Source organism: Lynx rufus, unplaced genomic scaffold (genome assembly GCF_022079265.1).
Source record: "Lynx rufus isolate CCGP_SWC_20201006 ecotype Redwood Valley unplaced genomic scaffold, mLynRuf1.p SCAF_8, whole genome shotgun sequence".
NCBI lineage: Eukaryota > Metazoa > Chordata > Mammalia > Carnivora > Felidae > Lynx > Lynx rufus.
In genome coordinates this window covers 76,664,661-76,686,427 of record NW_025814896.1, presented here as the reverse complement: position 1 = coordinate 76,686,427, position 21,767 = coordinate 76,664,661, and the positions used below count along the sequence as shown (strand labels likewise).

The 21,767-nt window shown below is 37.7% G+C and overlaps 1 protein-coding gene and 1 long non-coding RNA gene across 2 annotated transcripts in view; one reads left to right on the top strand and one right to left on the bottom strand.

Moving 5' to 3' along the window:
• Nucleotides 1-20,621, bottom strand: part of VRK2 (VRK serine/threonine kinase 2) — a 103,761-nt gene extending 83,140 nt beyond the window's left edge. Inside the window, exons 1-2 of the mRNA XM_047068091.1 lie at nt 20,462-20,621; nt 18,567-18,707 (exon numbers count right to left, since the gene is read on the bottom strand). Coding sequence (XP_046924047.1) covers nt 18,567-18,702 — 136 coding nt within the window. The 5' untranslated portion in view covers nt 18,703-18,707; nt 20,462-20,621. The remainder of the gene's footprint in view (nt 1-18,566; nt 18,708-20,461) is intronic.
• Nucleotides 10,177-13,912, top strand: LOC124503221 (uncharacterized). Its single transcript, XR_006960126.1, has 2 exons — nt 10,177-10,333; nt 11,507-13,912. It is a non-coding gene; the product is annotated as an uncharacterized LOC124503221 (long non-coding RNA).
• Nucleotides 20,622-21,767: the final 1,146 nt, after the last annotated feature.

Genomic DNA, 21,767 nt, shown 5'->3' with positions numbered 1-21,767 from the left:
GATCTCATGGCTCGTGAGTTCAAGCCCTGCATTGGGCTGTCTGTTGTCAGCACAGAGCCACTTCAGATCTTCTGTCTCCCTCTCTCTCTGCCCCTCTCCTGCTCTCTTTCTCAAATAAATTTTGAAAATGGGCAGAGGATCTAAACAGACATTTTTCCAAGAAGACATACAGTTGTCCAGCATACACAAGAAAAGATGCTCAACATCACTAATCATGAAATAACAAGAAATAACAAACAAGAAATAACAAATGTTGGTGAGGATGTAGAGGAAAAGGAACTTTCACACACTGTTGGTGGGAATGTAAATTGGTACAGCCACTGTGGAAAATAGTATGGGGGTTCTTCAAACAATTAAAGATGGAAATACCACATGATCCAATAATTCCACTACCGGGTATTTACCCAAAGAAAATGAAAACACTAATTCAAAAAGATATACTCACCTCTATGTTTACTATAGCATTATTTACAATAGCCAAGATATGGCAGCAGTCTAAGTGCCCATCAATAGTTAATGGATAAGGAAGATATGATGTATACACACACACATACACACACACACATATGAATGTTACATAGCCATAAAAAAGGATAAGATTGTGCCATTTGCAACTACATGGATGGACCTAGAGGATATTATGCTAAGTGAAATAACTCAGACTGAGAGAGACAAATACCATATAATTTCACTCATATGTAGAATAAAACAAACAAACAAGCAAAAATAAGGTAGAATCAGACCTATAAATACAGAGAACAGAGTGATGGTTGCCAGAGGGAATGGGGGTGGAAGGATGGGCAAAATGGGTGAAGGGGAGTGGGAAATACAGGCTTCCAGTTATGGAATGAATAAGTCATGAGAATAAAAGGCACAGCATAGTGAATATAGTCAATGGTATTGTAATAGTATTGTATGCTGACAGATGGTAGCTACACTTGTGGTGAGTATAGAATATCCTATAAAGAAGCTGAATCACTGCGTTATACACCTGAAATTAATCTCACTTTGTGTGTCAACTATAAAAATTTCAAAAAATAAATGAGTAAAGTACACTTTCCAATTAAAAAATACTTGAAACAAATGAAAATGAAAATACCACATATCAATACTTATGGAATGCAGCAAAAGCAGTTCTAAGAGGAAAGTGTGTAACAATAAACTTCTACACTAAGAAAAAAGAAAAATCTAAAATAACAATGTAACTTTACACACTAAGACCCCAGAAAAAGAGCAAATCTCAAAGTTAGTAGAAAGAAGGAAATAACAAAGATCAGAGTGGAAATAAATGAAATAGAGACTAGGAAGACAATAGTAAAGATCAAGCCAGACAAGGACACTCCAAGAAAAAAAATTATAGGCCAATATCCCTGATGAACATATACACAAAAGTACTCAACAAAATATTGGCAAAATGAATTCAGCAGTACATTAAAGGTTCATATATCATGATGAAGTAGGATTTATTTTTGAAATGCAAGGATGGTTCAACATATGCAAATCAATCAATGAAATCCACCCACCACATTAACAAAATGAAGGATAAAAGTCATAAGATCATGTCAGTAGATTTAAAAAAAAAAGCATCTGACAAATTCAACATCCTTTCACCATGAAAGCCTCTCAAAAATTCAGGTATAGAAAGAACATACCTCAACATAATTAAGGCCAATTATGAGAAGCTGATACTGAACATCATACTGAACTGTGAAAAGCTTAAAAGCTTTTCCTTTAAGATCAGGAACAAGACAAGGATACTCACTCTCACCAATTTTACTCAACATAGTACTGGAAATCCTACCCAGAGCAACTAGCAAGAAAAAGATAAAAATTATCTATATCAGGAATGAAACAGGGAACATCACTATAGAACCTGCTGACATTCAAAGTATAATAAATATGGGGGCACCTGGGTGATTTAGTCAGTTGAACATCTGACTCTTGATTTCAGCTCAACCATGATCCCAGGTTTTGGGATCAAGCTCCACATTGGGCTCTATACTGAGCATGGAGTATGCTTAAGATTCTCTCTCTCTCCCTCTGCCCTTCTCCCCTACTTGCACGCTTCTCTCCCAAAATAAGTACAATTATGAACAACTTTATACATACAAATTTGAACAATTTAGATACAATGGACCAGTTCCTTAAAAATCACAAATTACTAAAAATTATCTAAGATGAAACAACCAAATTAGTCCTAAAACTATTAATGAAAGTAAAATGAAGTTAAAAAAAAAAAAAAAGCTCCTGGTAAAAAGCATCTCTAGGCCCAGTGACTTCACTGTAGAATTCTACAAAACATTTACAAAAGAAATAATACCAACTGTACCTACTCATTTCCAGGAAGCAGAAAAGGAGAGATTAACTCACAACTCATTTTATGAAGCCAGCATTACCCTGATATCAAAACTAGACTAAATTAGTAGGAAAAAAGAGAAGAAAAAGGAAACTATAGACCAACAGCCCATATGACTCTGTTGAAAAACAAAACAAAACTACTGTCATCCACCATATGAAGTCTAAATGAGAAAAACCACACAATCATAACAATTGAAGCAGAAAAAGCATTTGACAAATTTAATACCTATTCCTGATAAAAAAAAAAACTTTCAGTATACTAGGAGAGAGCTCCCTCAACTTTATAAAGACTATTTACAAAATACCTATCTTATTGTTAACATGATACTAAATGATGAGAGGCTGAAAGCTTTCTCCCTAAAATTTGGATCAAGTCAAAGATATCCATTATCACTAATCCTATTCAATAAAGTACTAGAAGTCATGGCCAGTGCAAGGAGTCAAGGAAAAAAATAAAAGACATACAGATTGGAAAAGAAGAAATAAAGTGGTCCCTTTTTACAGAAGACAGGATTATCCATATAGAAAATCCCAAAGAATCAGAAAAAAAATCCTAGAATAAATAAGTTTTCCAAGATCATGGAACATAAGGTCAACATGCAAAAATCAAATATATTTCTATATGCTAATAGTGTAAAATTTGAAACCAAAATTACAAAAGCAATGACATTTTCAATAGCACCAAAAATATAAAAACCTTCATGTATACTTAAGTAACAGTACATGTACAAGGCCAATTATGCTAAAAACTATAAAATGCTGATGAAAGAAATCAAACACCTAAAGAAATGGAGAAATGTAATGTATTTGTGGATTGAAAGACTCCACATAGTAAAAATGACAATTCTCTCCAAATTTATCTATGGATTTAATCCAATACCAACCAAAATCTCAGTAAAGTTTCTTTCTTTTGCCTTTTTTTTTTTTGTAAATACAGGCAACTTGATTTAAAAATCTATACAGAAAGGTAGGAACTAGAAGAGATAAAATAATTTTGAAAGAGAACAAAGTTGAAGGGATCACACTATCCATATGTCCTTCAATAGCAGAATAAACAAATTGTGGTGCATCCATACAATATACTACTACTCGGCAATAAAAAGAAATGAACTATGGCTATGTACAACTTGGATGAACTTTGAAGGTACTATGCTACGTGAAACAAATCCAGTCTCAAAAGGTACATGCTGTATGATCCCACGGATAGGAATTCTGTACATTCTTAAAAAGACAAAATTGGGGGCGCCTGGGTGGCTCAGTCGGTTAAGCATCCAACTTCGGCTCAGGTCATGATCTCGCAGTCCGTCAGTTCGAGCCCCGCGTCAGGCTCTGTGCTGACAGCTCAGAGCCTGGAGCCTGTTTCAGATTCTGTGTCTCCCTCTCTCTCTGACCCTCCCCTGTTCATGCTATCTCTCCCTGTCTCAAAAATAAATAAACGTTAAAAAAAAAATTAAAAAAAAAAAGACAAAATTGTAGTGACAGAGAACAAATCAGTGGTTGCCACCACCTAGAACTAAGGAAAGGGTGTAACTACACAGCGATAGTATGAGGAAGATTTTAGGGATGATGAATCTCTTTCGTACCCTAACTGTTGTGGTATGATAAAATCCACAGAGATACACACAGACAAAAAGTCAATTTTTCTCTATGTGAATTTAAAAATAATATTAACAAAAAGATAAAATATAGGGGTGCCTGGGTGGCTCAGTTGGTTAAGTGTCCAACTCTTGATTTCAGCTCAGGTCACCATCTCACAGTTCATGGGTTCGAGCCCCACATCAGGCTCTGTGCTGATAGCATGGAGCCTGCTTGGGATTCTTTCTCGCCCTCTCTCTCTGCACCACCCCCAACTCATGCATGCACATGCACTTGTTCTCTAATACACTTAAAAAAATTTTTAAAAGATATAATATACAATTGTAATATAAAGTAAAATATGCTTAATGATAAAAAGGCAAAAATAATTTTGAAAACAAATATACAATGTATAACTTTGGCAGAAAATGCAGAAAGGATAGCAATAGTAGGCCTCAAGGGGAAGGTGGCTTCAAATAAACACAATTGGAATATGTAGAAACTGGAGACAGAATGTTAGGGCTAAAGACAAAAACAGAACAAGCAAGTTGATCTTAGTATTTACTTCCAGCAGTGAATTCCAAGACTATAACATATAAAAATTCTGGGGTTTTTTGGGTTTTTTTTTCCTTTTTTTTTATTTGTTTGTTTTCTTTTTTTGAGAGAATAAAGAGAACAAAAGCAGAGAAGGGGCAGAGAGAGAGGGAGACAGAAGATCCGAAGCAAGCTCTGCGCTGACAAGTGGCAACAGTGAGCTCAATATGGGACTTGAACTCATGAACCATGAGATCACGACCTGAGTTGGAAACTCAACCGACTGAGCCACCCAGGTGCCCCCAAATTGTTTTTTTTTTTAATATTTACTAAATCACCACATACTTAATTTTTAAAATGAGTTCCTGTACAGTTGGTAAACAAAAGCATATTCTCTCTAAAGGTGTTAAATCCCCTCCAAATAAAAATTATTAATTGTATATTCAACTTTGTAGCTTATTAAATGTTATAGCACAGTTATCTTCAAACTCTTTTAGTGATAGAATGTTCCTCAAAAGCTCGATACACAGGGGGCGCCTGGATGGCTCAGTTGGTCAAGCGTCCAACTCCGGCTCAGGTCATGATCTCATGATTCATGAATTTGAGCCCTACATTGGGCCATGTGCTGACAGCCCAGAGACTGGAGCCTGCTTCAGATTCTGGGTCTCTGGCTGTTTCTGCCCCTCCCCCAGTCGTGTTCTGTCTGTCTGTCTGTCTGTCTCTCTCTCTCTCTGGCTCTCAAAAATAAATAAACATTAAAAAAATTGCTTTAAATAAAAACAAAGCTTGATATGTGGAAGATCAAAGTGAAAATGCGCAAGTTGAAACATGAGTGGAGGGACCAGAGCCCCTACCCATTTCACCTGTATGCCAGGTTCCATTAGAAAACTGTGAAGACCTATTGGTAACAGATTTGTCCCGTTCTGAGTTTGCTTATAACACCTCCAGTCGTAACTACATTTGTAATAATTTCTTATTAAGTATCTGCTAGATTTTCTTTAAGCATAAAAATCAACAGTAGCATTCTGGTCATATTACATTCTATCATTACATTTTCACTTGGCTTTATTAAATTTCTGCCATTCTGTAATGTCTTTGTTTAGCTCTTTTAATGGTTTTACTATAGAATGTAAAATATAACAACAACAAAAAACCCTGCTTTATTTTACTCTTTATTTACATGCGCATGGAAAACCTTGATCTTTTCATTAAGTACTTCTCTTTTGACAACTGATAAGGGATTTTTGTCAATGATACTCCACAAAGGATTTCAGACTATTTTTATCAAATATAATAACTGGCAATTGTATTACGATCCAACACTCAGTAAATTTATATTATTGTTATTCTTCTTTGTGCTTCTTTGCCCATTCCTTAGCGGTAGTGATACATACTTCATATTTAACTTCATTTTATAATAGGCTACTTTTCAATCCATTTACCTGTTTCTCAAACACCCAACACTGCTACATTCTAATTCAGATATTTTCATCATTATTAACTAAGTACATTTTAAGCTTGCTTGAAGGATTAACATATAATTTAACTTTCTTTAACTTTCAACTCTATAATTCCTAACCATGGTTTATAAATCTACCTTAGAAATATGGATTGCAATACAAAATTCTATGTTCATAATGATTTTTACTGAACTGGTTGTACATTGTTATCATCAAATATTCTCTTAAGTTTTTAATTCATTTATCTCTTATAAGTCTCTTTCAATTATGTATTTTCAAGTGTCCTTTATCTTTGTGGTAATCTGTTATAAAATGATTTCAGATTTCCTAAGACCTCAAATGTTCCCTACTATCTCTTAAGAGACATTTAATTTGGCTGGATAGTATACTGGAATGATAGTCATATTTCTTTTAGCTATCATGAAAGTCTTTGTATTTTCAGCCTATGAATTAAGGGCTAATATAGTTCTTGACCTCATTTCCTAAAATGGTATTGTAAATTGTGTATTTTGTTTAAAAACCTACTATGTAAGAGCTTTAACCTCGCCCTCACTTTTTAAAACACTTTCTAAAATTCATGCTGAAATTAGGTTTCAAAGGGAAATCTTTCTCTTTAATAATGGTCTCTATTTTGAAAAGGTCTTTACCTTCTTGTGTGATATTCTTATTATCCAAAGATATATTACACACACAGGTAAGAGAACTATTATTTTTTTCTTCTTGATGATCTCTTTTAGGTCACTGTTCTCTGACACAGATTTGCTTTGCTCGTTCATTAATAGTACAACTAATTTTTGCTCAGTTGTATCAATTCTTTCCATAAAACCTCTATGTTTCAGTATCTCTTACCATCTTTTTGGATCTCACAGATTTTCGGGGTCAGAAAGAACTTAAATGTCCTTCTTCCAATAAAAACCTCTATTTTTACAATGATTCCATAATTCATTCAATTTACATTACACTAAATTTCAGAACAGTTACACTTGTTCAAAAGTTTTTTGCTGGAGTAGAAATTCTGATACTATAGAGTCTATACAATTTTTTTCTTCTCTTTTTCATCACATGGCAATATTTGCTCGTTAGATATGCAGCTTTCTTTTGCTTTTTTCTCACTTATCTTGACATGTATTGTTTGGGGATGTTTTTTAATGGGTCTTACTATTTCTTCTCTGCCATCTTCCTAACACTTTGTAAGAAAGTGTACATAATATCCACTCTCAACTGTAATACTCACATTTGACACTGGAGATCTATGCTAGAATTGGAACACATGATCTTTTAATAGAAACAAGATCAAGTATAATGGATAGCTTTTCTTCACACTTTCCAGAAATTGAAATTAATAATCCTATATCACTATAAGTGCTCAAAAACAAATATTCTAATGTAATATTATATTTTGTTCATTCTTTCCCTTGCTATGTATATACTCCAAAGAAAAAAGTAACCTAGCACAAAAACTAGCATTGCAATACCTATTAAATATCTCTTCTCCACTAAAAACACCTAAGCATTTGCCTCTGCATGAAATGTTACAATTTTTTTCATAAAATCATTTATAAATTTGTAATAAATTACTACTATTATGTAAAATATCTTGAAGGTACTGAATAATCTTGCACAAATTATACTTCTATTAAAGATTAAGTATTTGGGTACTTGAACAAATTCTGTATGACAATATACTCTTTATCAAGATTCTACTAATCTAAGTATTTTTTGTTTTGTTTTACTCTCAAAAGACCTAGTTTTCTAAATATTAGTGTATCTTTACTACCCAATGAATAAAAAGACATGGTCAAGAACAATCCAGTATTTGCTAAATTATCTGTTTTTACAGGATGCCTATTCAAATTGTATCATAGGGTTTTAAAGAGGCTTCTTTTGATCTTCCTGCTGCTGTTTAGAATCAAAACAACTGCATAAATTATTCATTTTTCAAAAAGCAAAAAATCCACCAACTCTTTCTTACCAGTTTGTATGCGCTATTGGTTGACTGCTCTCACTTTTTTTTTCATAAAAATATTGTTTGACCCAAGTATAGTACTTTTTTAATGCATTTCTCCAGTTCTTAGCATTAGATTTACTATAAATATCAGATGTTCCTCCACAGATTTTGTGAACTTAATATTAAAAACATATCACTGATGCTTGACACACCAGGTTCTCAATCTGAAGGAAAATGACACTGTTATCAGCATTATCACTAACAGATTTCTTAAATGAGCTGCCAATACTATCAATTAGATATTTCACAGTTATTTTAGAAATGAGCATGTCACGAGCATGTCATTTGCAACTATCTTCCCTGGCTAGCATTAAATTCAAAGTGTTCTTTGACAAAGGACATCAATCAGTAGAGCCAAGAGACCTGAGTTCAACTGTAGATTGGGACAATTATACAAACTGCGGCACACAAGCAAATTCCTTCACCGTCCTAAGCCTCCACATCTTCCTTATTAGTTTATTGAGAGAACGAAATGAAATAATGCACGTAAAGCATTCAACACAGAGCTAGGCACGCACTTAAGTGGAAGATTTTAGTAGAAGTTGATGTTGATAATGATTTCCTAACAAAGATTTCAACAACTATCCGTAGCAGTTACTGGATGCCGCGGACACGTATGACTCATCTGCTACTCTTTAGTGTAGATTCGCTCTTTCATTCTTTTCTGCTTTTCTGTGTTCTGTGTTCACGGCCTCCTGGGTGAGGCTTTGGGAGCATCACCTCTAAGAATTTCATCAGGTGGCACTCAGAACATATACAATGGAAGCTATGCTCTCCATGAGCCTCTTTTCCATACATGTTGTAGCTTCCAATTGCTCTTGCTTGAAATAAATTTGGGGAAAGCTGCTGTTACTCCATGTTGAGCCTAGATGAGAAAAATGGCCAGTGTCTCTGGGGAATAATTAACAAAAGACAGTTTGTTTCATCTTCATGATAAAATACGGCATCCCTATTAAAAGGCAAATTCATCATTCCCAAAAGTTAAATAGGATGACACTTTAAAAGTAATTCCAGCTGATTAAATTTAGGGTTCTGAAAAAAAAAATTAATTCATGAATATAGTCTGAATCCTTCATTTGATTTTAAAATGTATAAATGTTCATTTAACTTTGAGCCCTTGCCTCTCAGTGTTCTATTCTGAGCTAGTCAAACAAGTGGTAGCAGGCATGCTGGGCTCAATAATACTGCCTCTCATATTTAAATACTCTTTTTCACTTGGATTGCAAATTAAAGACAGTCTCCTGAACACTGACACATTTTCAATGATTGATTTTGCAAAACGTGTTGATTTTTCTTACACTGTTTTGCCTCTGTGTGTGTCAACTTTGGCCTTCTTTTCTTGCTCCTTTGCAGCATTGCTGTCTCTTTGAAGCCATTGTCTGCCTGATATGAAAAATGTACATTAAACCTCATGACTAATTACACAGACAGAAAATTCCTGAGCTCAAATATAAAACTCCCAATGCCCAGAAACCATAACAAAAGCTTCTGACTATGTACAAAACTCTTAATCAAACCTTTCATTCACTTGAGTTAAAAGAAATTCCAATAATTTATTTTCTGTTAAAGTTGTGTTTATATTCTTTGAAAAGCAGATTTCTTATGCATGTTACATGCCTACAAATCAATCCATTTAACAACAAACAACATCCATGCATTCCCTCCACAAAAGTTTATACTTGCTGTTAGGTCTGCTATTAGGTACTCCTGGATGAATTCAATCAAGTGCTACGCATAATTGTTTTCTGCTAGATACAAAACTGTTTAGGCTTAATGCAGTGTCCAGTTTTTTTTTTTTTTAACTCCCTGCACAATGCATTAGCAAAGTAGACTTTTCCCAATAAATCCTAAGATCTATGAAGTACATAGTTTCTTATAGTTTAAAAATATACTTGAAAAGAAAATGAACAGATACTTGTCTCCCCTAGAATACACAGAATAACATCCCTAAAAGTACAGAGCCATACACACACACACACACACATGATACAGTACACAGAGCACAAAATTTCATCTCAGATAACCTAGCAGTTGGGAAAATTATTTTTCCGTAACAGACTAGCTCTGGAGTTCATCTAGCCTATCGTTTTTGAAACACTGTCTGTCATAGGCAAGGCCTTGCTTAAGCACCCTGAGAGAATGCCCGCAAGGAGTTTCTGATGTAGCATTGTGGGGGAGGTGAATGAAAGAGTACACGCATAGTCATCGTAGGAAGACACGAGATAAACACTGAAAGAACACACCATGGAAACAAAGACGGGAGAGTTGTGGGTGCTCCCCTGCTCGCTTGCCTCTTCCTCATGTTCGTTCGGATTTTCGCTAAGGGCCACCGGCCGCCATTGGTTTTCACGACCCAAGCTACGACAGACTCCCCTAGCTGCCGGTCCACCAAATCGAGGTACTCTGCTTTGTGTGAGCTGTTGCTTGCCTTTCTGTTAGACCAGCTCTCCTCTGCCTCTAGCTGTTCTTCTCATGCACTTACAGAGTGCAGTCAAGGCATCACATGCCATCACACTACTCTTTGGGGAAACCTTGCACCAACTACCAGCGCACCAATTGGCTGGTCCAACCTTGGAGATAAAATTTTAGTTGCCTGAAAACAATGTTCCAGAACAGGGAGGTGAGAGGAGGAAGGGGGGAAAGTGGCCACATGACTCCAGAAATGGCCACAATACCTAAGCAGAGTAAGTTGGAATAAGGTCTGCACATGAGCCAAAGCTTAGAATTTCATTGCCTTTGTTGGCTCATGTCACTTCTTTAATTAATGTCACTTTCTCTGTTTTAATATCAGAGCAAGTGACAAGAGTGCTTCTGGATGAATTGTGTTTTCTGAGGGCTGTATGGCATACTCTCCCGCAGTCTGACAGAGGGACGTGCCAGCTTTACTTGGCAGTTACAATGCACCAGCTTTAGTTTTAGTAGTTTAATTTGTGGCAGTTATATGTTTTGAATACGTTGAAGTATTCACAACGGTCTCATGGAATCTGTTCCATAGATAAAGTTTACACAGTGGAAAAGAAAAAGCAATGGCTATAAGGCGATTAGGAAAAGCTTCTCTTGGCCACAGCTGGCCTTATAGGCATTCCTGTAAATTTAAGAGCATTTAGAGGGATACGATTAAAGTGGTCATAAGGAATGATGCCCTCCCCTTTTTCTGCCCAGTTCTGTAGTTGGTGTGAGACGATCATAAGGAATATGATATTTAGAACTCAATTTTATGCAAAATCCATTATTCAAGAAGTGAAGTTTATATACATGATAGACATGCAATGAAATAAATGTTAGAATAGAAAACTTTGTTACTTATGCATTAAGTTGATTCTAACATTTTGGTAAACTAAGTTTTTATTGATATAAAATTCAGAACAATTCCTGCATTGAGGATAAAGGACTAAACTTTTTCTTTCGGTGTGGAGGGTGAAGTATCCTGAAGGGTTTTTGTTTGTGGAGTTTTTCCTTCATCTCCTTTATACGCTTTCGTGAAGCTCCATCAGCTCACGGTGAGAGCTGCCACCAAGGAGTTCTTCCAAACTTTGCCTGCCCTTTCTAAATGTAGGGTTCTTTACTGCAGCAGGTTGAAGATCTGGCTTTGATTGCACCTGGCTCTGCTGGAGAATGGAAATATTCATCTCCACTGAATGCATGCTGCTTAAGTGCTGGAGGCACTTGCAGGAGAGTAACTCTCATTGGAAACTTCATTACAATACTTTCTCTTCCCTACATGAAGTAGTAATTCTCATTCACCAAAGATAGAATTTTGCCTGACACAGCCACAGGAGCTCCTGTTTGACTTTCAAAATTAATCAACCTCTAAGCTGGAGTAGAAATGGCATGTCCTTTAACCTTAAGCACAAAAAGCTCTCAACAGACTGCAGTTTTTATATCCCTGGATGAGAGTTTGGGCCCCTAATACTTAAACTTGATGCACATACTGGGTTTCTGGCATGCTTTTGCCCATACCCATCTGCTAGCCTGGCACCGGGCCCATTCAGAAGGTGTGATGCCAGTTTCAATAGGGCATAGGTGCCAATCAAAGATGGGTTTGGAGGGGCAGCATGCAGAACGCAGCAAAAGTCAGCTCTTCTGCCAGAAGATCCTCCTGTTATCATATAATGCCAATGAAGGGCCACATGCTTCATTGCTTGGGATCACACTGCATCTGTAGATGTTTCTGGCCTTCAATGGATGTCTTTCCACAGAATCATTTTCCTCAAGTATTACTTGATTGGAGACGTTAAAGAAAAGTCTACCTGACTGAAGTTCATCCTTTTAAAAGGAACGGTGGAAGCATTCAACAATTGTCTTGACATACTTACTGAGTTTTCTGCCTTTTCTCCTACAATACTCTTCCGTGTAGAATACGGTATAGTGTATAAAGTCCACGCATTGGACTTTTAAGGGACAAACATTCTGAAGAAGCACTAATTGCAAAACCAAGTATGTGAGCAGTATAAGATCCATAAACCCCTCTGTACCATTAAATGTGAATGGTGGACAAGTTTTCATCCTCCAAAAAACTATTTTCAAGTGAATTCTCATATTTAGAGCTTCAGAGTTTAATTTTCCTCTCCTTTATTTCATAAACATGGATATTCCTGTGTCTGAAAAGAAAGACCATACCTACTCTTTATTCCTCTTCTTCCATATCGAAAGGAAAAAGAAAAAAAAAAAACAAAACACTTCAGAAGCAAAGTTTATCCATATTTCATAAGGAAGCCAGAAGCTCTCAAAAGCTGAGAATTCTTTTATTGTGTGGCAATAGAGGTGAGCTCATTTCATGAAGAAGAAATTTCCCTATAGCAATAGGTTTCAAATTTTAAAACCTTGACCACTGTAAACAGTTACAAGACAGTAACAGGTGCAGTGGAAGAAATATAATATATAAATCAATGAAGAATGGAGTAGTTTGTAAATCTTCCCTGAAGGCAAAAAAAATTTGACAGTAAAAATGTTGAAAATGAAGAACCATAATATATGTTAAAAAGAAGATCAGACACTCAACAAAATGAAAAAGACAAGCAAAGGCTAAGCCTTAGAAGAACTCTCCTGATTTATACAAAGAACCCAAACTTCTGTAAATACTTAGATTTCTTAAGCTGATAGGTACACGAACACTCCTCTTTCTATAAAAACTCAAAATTAATAGCCTATGGACAACAAACACAAAATTAAAATATATCTTCTACAGACTTTTATTTCTGGTGTATAGGTCTAACAAGTGCATTAAATTCACAGAATCCCAAGTGATCCCTTCCTCTTGTCTCTCTCTCCACACCTTCATCTGGGAACTAATTTACCATATATACTAGTTTCTAGTACCAGTTTTCCCGATTTCATGTTTATTTCCTTCTTCTCACTCCCACAGTATCATTTTCAAAATTTCCTAGTTACAGTCACAGTGGCACTGTAATGTTGCATTGTGTCAGATAAGAGTAACTGCTTACTCCAAAGCCTTCTCTATAAGACACTGCCAAAATGGCATTTAATACAGCAATACATAATGAAGCCATATGTGTTCCAATAATGCCACTCTGTTGCCAGAATTATCATTGGCTCTTCTGAACGTTATTCTATATACCTTAAAAATTAACCCATTACCGTGGACAAAAAAGTAAAGTAAGTAAAAAGGACACATGTATAAATCATCTTTTCTATTCCTTCAAAAATAGAAGTCTGTTTCCTTATCAGTAAGTGAGGTAAGCTTTGATAATTTCTAAGAATCCTACTTAGGCTACCCTCTTCCTCATTCCCCTGAAAAAACATTTCTTCTATGTTTCTAAAGCAAAGTAGAGCTAATCTGAAAGCATGTCCTAAAAAAGGTACGACCATCACTTAGATGAAATCTACACATTTATTCATGGACAAGTGATTCAATCTTAAGGCTTCACCAGAGTTTAATTTTAGTTATAATAATGTGTTCTTCTTCCTAAAACATAATGCTTTTGATTTTTCAATAAAACATACATAGATTCTGCTAGATGATGTTGTGATAATCAACTTGTCTCAGCTTTTCTTGTGACTAAGAGTACTTCTGTCAGATTATAGACTGGAATTAAGGGTGATATCTGTAATTATGGAACAGAATAAAGAGGACTGGCTTGTGTAGGTTGCGTATCCCAACCTCAGCCTCATTCTCTTAGGAAAATACCTGTTGAACGTCTATTCTGTGCTTGGTATTCCCAGGATGCTAAATGGTCATCACTATGCCCAACTTCAAAAAAACTAAAACTTCTACAGATAAACCATTGCTATTTTTACTCACATAAGCCTTCAAAGGAATTGGGCTTAAGTTTACTACATATAACTGTTTTTCTGGATAGTTGGCCTAATTTCTGAAACCCAGTATCCTCCATATCTGAGGTACACGAGATACAGCTTAAATGAGAACTTTTTACTATGTCATCATGGCTACTATTGTAAATTTTAGGGGTAAAAAATATTCAGGTCAGTAAAACGTCAGTCTTCCAATGGCATTCTCTATATTCTTAGTTTTACCACATCAGTAGCTAAATCTATCATAATCCATGGCAAGATAAATGGAATATCAGTCCAATGGATGTCTCTGTCACCATCCCAATCCCCTGTGGTACCAGACACTGAACCTGAGATTCAGCTAATCACTGAGGATGGGAGTTTCTAAATAAATAAACAAACAAACAAATAAGAAACATTTAAGTGCTCACCAAGTTCCAAAGTTTTTAAAAACATTACTCCATTTAATCCTCATAATTACTATTATCTCAACGATGCAGAATAGGAAGAAAGTCTTGTGACTAAGGAGGAGTCATTCAGTTTCTAAATGACTCATTCAGGTCAGAATTCTACCCAGATTTGCCTAACACCAAAACCCATGCCTTTACTTATGCAATTCTCCCTTAGTTTGCTTGGTGTTGTGTTGCACCTAGCATTAAATCAGAATTCAAACTCTCAGTTCTCTCTCCTTCCCTCGATTTTCAGAAACTTTTTCACGTATTTGATACTAAAATTATAGCAATTTTTCCCATTCCGTAAAACAGCTTTCTTTGTTCCTTTTCCTCCTCCTCTTTTCATACACAAAGAACCTTGTCTTTGTTCTTGTATTCAGACTTTTCTTTTCCCTCTTATAACTGTTTCTATTAATGCTACAGGCACAGTATTTCTCCAAGTCAAGAGTAAATACCAAACTTCTCTGCTCCTTCCCCTTTACTCTAGGTTGATAATTACTGAAAGGCCTTGGCTATTGATCTCAAAGCTAGAGGACAGCCATACATGCACAAGGAGTTAGACACAGCGGCTAGTTTCTTCTCAGCCTTAGGCAACAAATGCTGATGAAGCATCTGCCAAAACAGTGTATCTGGAAGGAGTACTACCTGAAAAGAACGTAGCTGGACATAAAGGTGTTATTAAGGAAAATCTGAATTTCTTCATTTATATACAGGAAATGATTAAAAACATGGAAAAATGCAAAATATGATACAATTTGATATGAATTTGCTTAGACAGCTTTGAAATGATTCAGTACAAACTAACCTGAACAAAGTGATTGCTGATGGCATCTCATTAAAGAGCTGATCCTACATTTACAAGCACCACTTTTGATGGAACAATGACAACATTGGGAACACACAGCTCTGTTATATTTTCTGAAGTATGAGCCTCTTCCTCAAAATAGCTACATATTTCTTCAAAGTCCTTCCTCAGTGCTGTGCACTTGCTAATGTTCCCGGGATCTGGGTTCTAACATTCAGATAGTAGAGGGTACTATGTAACATATGAAACCTTAAAAATTGTTGTAAAACAAGTATTAGTTTGGTAATGAGAAAAACTAAAACATGTGACACAGCAAGTTTCTTTTTCACAACAGGAACCACACAAGTAGTGAATGTGCGTATATGTGTATACTTAGTTTTTAAAATGCACTTACAATTAAATACATATTAACGTATATATTTACATTAAAAAAAGAAAAGGAATAAGATCATTACAATCATAGTATTTCAAAGTATTTCTTTGAAATTACTCAAATAATCCAAATATCAGAAAGCTAACAGTATAACTGATAAGCCATGGAATCCAGGGCTATATAGCTCAGTGACATCAGAAATTTATTCAACTCCCTCTCTCTGACTTTGAGTCAAGACACTATATTAGAGATCTTAGTTAGCTCTTTGCTATACAAGAGAATTCGCTAATTCAAAGTCTCAATCAACACTTCTACAGGGAATTCTACTCTGCTGACTCTAAGTATACTCTGATGGTCTTTACCAGTACCATTCAATATGGTAGCCACTAGCTGTATGTAGCTACTGAGCTCCTGAAATGTGACTCAATACATCCTGGATTTTAAAGACTTTAACTAAAAATAATTTTCTTTAATTTGATAACATGTTGGAATGATAACATTTTAGATATACTGGATTAAATAATATATATCATTGAAATAAATTTCACCTGTTTCTTTTTTTTTAATGTGGCTCTTAGAAAATTTTAAATTACCTAAACAGCTTGCCTTATCTTTCTATTTAACAGAGCTGCCTATGTCACTCAACCTAGTACTTAGAATCATAGCATTTTTCAAGAAAGTTCAAACCCTTTAAATGAGGAAAATGTTCTCTATTTAACCCATGCTTTATTTATTTATTTATCTATTTGTATTTTAGAGAGAAAGAGAGAGAGAAAGAGAGAGAGAAAGAGAGAGAGAACGAGTGGGGGAGAGGGGCAGAGGGAGAAAGAATCTTAAGCAGTCTCCATGCTCAGTGCAAAGCCCCACCTGGGCTTGATCCTAAAACCCTGGGATCATGACCTGAGCCGAATCAAGAGTTGACGCTCAACCAACTGGGCCCCCCAGGTGTCCCTAACCCATGCATTTTTGTGTATTGGTCTTATGTTTCCAACTAGAGTAGGCACTAAGATGATTAATAAGCAGGGGTTTTTTGTTTTGGGTTTTTTTTTTTTTATTGAATAACATTCACTTGTTCAAAATTATAATCTTAATTCTATCAGAAAAAGAGCTTTATCCATCATGATCCGCGAAACGTGTTTGTGAAGGATAGCAAAATATGTGACCCTAAAATACGCCTCTTTGGCAGAAGGATTATTTTGGGCTAACAGCACCTGATAAAAGAGCAAATGCAGGGAGAGGCTTTCTCTGAATTCTCTTTATTTGCATAAAGACTGAGCCTCCAAAAAAGACTCAATTGTTATAAATTCCCTCCAGGGAAGTTTCATCAACCAGAGAAGACTGACTCTTACCACAGGAGATTAGAAATTGATGCCAATCTCAGACAAACTTTGTCACAAACTATCATATCCCCCATCTATTCTCCTAAGGGCCCATTCATCTTTCCTAAAAATCATTTACTCTCCTTTAAGTGAGCTCCATCCCCTTTCCCTTTCTCCTATTAAGACAGTATATAAGCTCTCAGGGCACCTGGGTGGCTCAGACCGTTAGGCGTCAAACTCTGGCTCAGGCCATAATCTCATGGTTTGTGGGTCTGAGCCCCACCGTTGGGCTCTGTACTGACAGCTCAAAGCCTGGAGGCTGCTTCAGATTCTGTGTTTCCCTCTCTCTCTGTCCCCCCCCCCCACTTGTGCACTCTCTCTGTCTCAGCTCTCAAAAATAAAAAATAAACATTAAAAAAAAAGACACTATATAAGTTCTCAAATATCACTGCTTTGTGGGGTATTCACTTTTTTACTGTGATATCCTCATGTACATAACATTAAAAATTAGTAAATTTGTATACCTTTTCTCCTGTTGTCAGTTTATTTCATAACCCAGTTCTCGAACCTAGGAGAGTAGAGGAAAAGTTTTTCCTTCCCTACTGTCTGAAACGTTTAATAAGGAATCCAAGATTCCCCAGTGTAGGTCTTTTACCAGTTTCTTAAACTCCTATAAAAACAGATGTAATGAGTCAATCCATTTAGGATTGAGAGTAATTTTTTTTAATCACTAATATTTATGTTATTCATTAAATCCAGTCATGTAATGGATAGTCCTGATCATTAAACTACAGATTTAAGGTAGCCCTGAATGATCCTTTTAAGTTCAGCATAATTTAAAATTTTTAAATGTAGTGTAAAGATATACTCAACTAGGATTCCTTATCTGTACCAAAGAACAAAAACATAGATTTGAGGGTCTATTTTCTCATTTATCAAGGATGGCAAATAACAAGTACCATCTAGATGCACGGGACAGAAGTTAATTGATTCCACACAACAGATGCCGTGAGGTATTAAGACTCAATTCTCTAGTGAAGCCTAGTTAAGAAATGACCACAACCCTGTATTACTTAAATATTAATGATTAAGAATCACAGTTTGGATTTATACAGCTGTGGTTTCTGAGCTACAAAATGCAAAATTTCCAGGAAAACACACTCTCAAAAAAGAACATTAACAATTGCCTGGTGGACTTTGTAATTATGCTCTGAAAGGACTTCTAAGATTATCAGAACACGAATGGCAAGTAGTGGGGTCAGCCATATCTTAAACCAGATATGCTAGTAAATGTTAATGATCCTCATTTACCTAATAAGGTATATTTATGAATTCTATTGTATTTCAAAGTTTCAATGTTCAAAACAGTAAGTAATCACAGTTCCAGTCACATATGTAGGAATATTTGGTAACTTATAGTTATACTTTACCTAAATATATCAATCCAAATCCTCCAGAGCCAATCATCTTGCCCAGCACCCATTGTTTTCCTTCCATATCATCCAGAATGGTGCCTTCTGGAAGTGGAACAGGAAGTCTGTATTTCTCATTTCTTCTTGGAGGCATCACTTCTGTTGGCACAAAGGTTGAGATAAGTAATTAAAAATAAAAACAACAAAAAGTCCAGGTAAAATTCATTTCTCAAAATACCTTCTATGGGGCACTTTCCCAGGTTCCTCAGAATTAGGATTCTGAAGTCAACTGGACTTGGGAAGGCCCACATACTACATTCAATTCGGAATTTCACATACAATATTGAAATCTAAGAAGTACTGACATTAAAAAACAAGCAAACAAACAAACCTGTTGAACTTCACTTAACATTTCCAAAATTCATTTAGGGAAGTCTATTATATGGGGCAGAATATACCTTAAGACGTGAGTTTATAATTCCCAATGACAAACAGAAAATAAATTTCATATACATGTAAATACTCCTTCCTTTAAGAATGTAAGTATGAAAGACAACGTCTTGGGTCACTAGGAAAGAATACAGTTTCAGATTAGGAAAAAGTGACAATAGCAACATATATCATCACCAAGCACAGCAAGTGACATCACGGACACAGAATAGGTACTCAGGAAATATTTGTAAAATAAGTCTAGAATTTTCATGGACATATAACTTCTCAGAGCACAGAGTCACAGGGCAGTTTCATTGCTGGCACACTACACTTTCAGCTTGTTTCCCTCTACCCTGTGTCTTCCCCACCCTCACCAAAGTGAAAATTGCTCTGCCTTAGAGATTAATCAATTACATTCGTACACAGGTTTGTGATTTTCACAATGAAAGATTTTTAGTTGGAAGAAAAAAATTGCATAAGGAGATAAAAAACCCACAGCATATCTGCCAGAAACTAATTTAAATGTGAAGGTAATTGCAATCCTCTAAGTATTTCCAAAAAAAATTTGAAGAGTGGTGAGTACTTTGAAATGAAAGTTAAAGTTTTCGTTGTATAATCTTTCCATGTTTTGAATGAGAAAGTTTGTTCCTTTTAATAAGGTTTCCCTTCTTCACTTTAATCCAATGCCCTGCTATCTTTTACTTAGCATCAAGGTCTCAGCGCCAAGGAACACAGGAGAACCTTTAAGGATAGTATTCACCTGTCCTCCTTACAGGAACACAAGGGAAGCGGGGAATTTAGATGGTGAACTATGCCTAAAGCAGCTTTGTGGGGGTTCCCCTTGACCGATACTTTATATATACTGGTGTCCAATACATGTTTGCTGAGTTAAAACCTAAAGTGTTCAAAGAACAACTTTTCAGCCGGACCTGAATTCTAAATACGTATAAACAGGATAAACACATTTTGGGGGCGGGAGGGAAGTCCGTGGCATCAGAACTTGAGACCTGAAATGTGACAGTGAAATGCACATCCTGGGCGCGGTTACAGCGAGCAAGCGGCGGCCTCCTCTCCAGGCCAGTTCCACCCCCACCCCCGACCCCACAAGGGTGTCCCTCTGCTCCGGGGCTCCTTACAGGGCTACGATGAAAAGCGCTCAACACGAGTTGCTGGGGACAAACCGGTGCCCAGAGGCCTGAACACGCGCCAGGACTGGGGGGAAGGGGCGGGGGGGCGCCGGCACAGCGCGGCCCACCACCCGCCTGCCTAGACCTTCGGCGGGGCCCTTGGCGGGCCCCGAACCGCCGCGAAGCCCGCGGGCGTCTGGAGACTCCCTTCCTGCCCCCAGGCTCTCTCCGCACCGCCGAAAAGCGAACCCGACCCCCTCCCGGGTCTAGCTCCTCCGGCCCAAGCTCTGGGCAAAGGCGAGATGAAGGGGGCGCCGGTTCTCGCTCCAAGTTAGGGGAAAGTGAGCAACCAACCGCGGCAGCAGGGACCCGCCCGAGCCCAGAGGCCCCGGCGCTCGCTCCGACAGCAGCTCCTTCCGCGGCCCGCGGGGCGGCAGGGCAGGCGGGGAGCCCGACGCTGAAGTACCGCTCCGCCCGACGCCAGTACCGGGAGAGAGAGAGCGCTCGCCCGGCCCCAGGCTTCCCCCGCCGCCAGGCCGCGCGCGGCCCCTCCCGCCTGCTTTTGGGGCCGGGCGGGGCCGCGGGCCACCAATCCCGCGGGGAGGCGGGCCGGGCCGGAGCCGGCCCTCGGAAGGGCCCAGGCTAACGTCCCGCACCTGGGCCGGCTGCGCGGGACGAGCCCGGCGCCTTCTGGCTCCGGGCCGGACTCAGGCCTAGGGGCCCGCGAAGCCTCCGACGCCCGCAGCCTGCGCCTGCGTGCCAGCGGCCTGCCCTCGCTCCATGGAAGACCAGGGGAAGAGCGAGCGGTGGGTCTAAATCGGAAAAGGGGGCTGTTACTGGCACACCCTGGCCCGCCAGTCTGGAGGATGAGCCATCAGATCACTTTGGTGCATTTGTGTAGGAGGAATTTTACGTCTCGCATACCACGATCTCTGTACCTAGAGCTTCCAGACCAGTCGGCGAGCCTTTCCTGAGCTCTTACCCGGTAACTGGTCACACTAGCCAGGCCCTCTGGAGCAAGAAGCGTGGTGTGAGTCAGAAGGCCTATGACAGCGTTTCGGTTCTCAGAGGCATACTGTCTCAAGACCTATTTAGTGGTTGGATAGACTTTACCAAACTTTCTTTTGCCAAACTTTCTTTTCTTCTTTCACTTTCTTTCTTTCTTTCTTTCTGCCTGTGAACTGGAAATAACCAAATTTAGGTCATAAGGTATGTTAAATAAAAATTTATAACGACACGTGTTAAAATGATAAAGAAAACTTTATTCCAAACTATTACAATAGGAGAAAGAGGTGCATTCAATGTCAAAGACAACAAAGGAAAGTGGGAATTTATAGTCGGGGAGGGGGGGTTCAGTGGATGGAAAATTATTAAGAGGAAATGTCAGGGATAAAAGGAGTATTCTGGCTAAACTGAGCTAAGACATTCTTAGCTGAAGACAGACAGGCCTGGGTGATCAGAACTGATCTGGAGGATGGTGAAGGATGAGGAACTGCGTTAGACGTGGAGGGTGTTCCATTGTGGTAGATGCGGGATTGGCCTAAACATACTTAGTGGGGTTCTCACTAAAATTGGACAATGTAGACAGAACATGGCAGTCAAAAGCCATGCCCAGTTGAAAAAGAGTTTGGGGGAGCCTGAGTAGAGTTGGGTCCAAGAA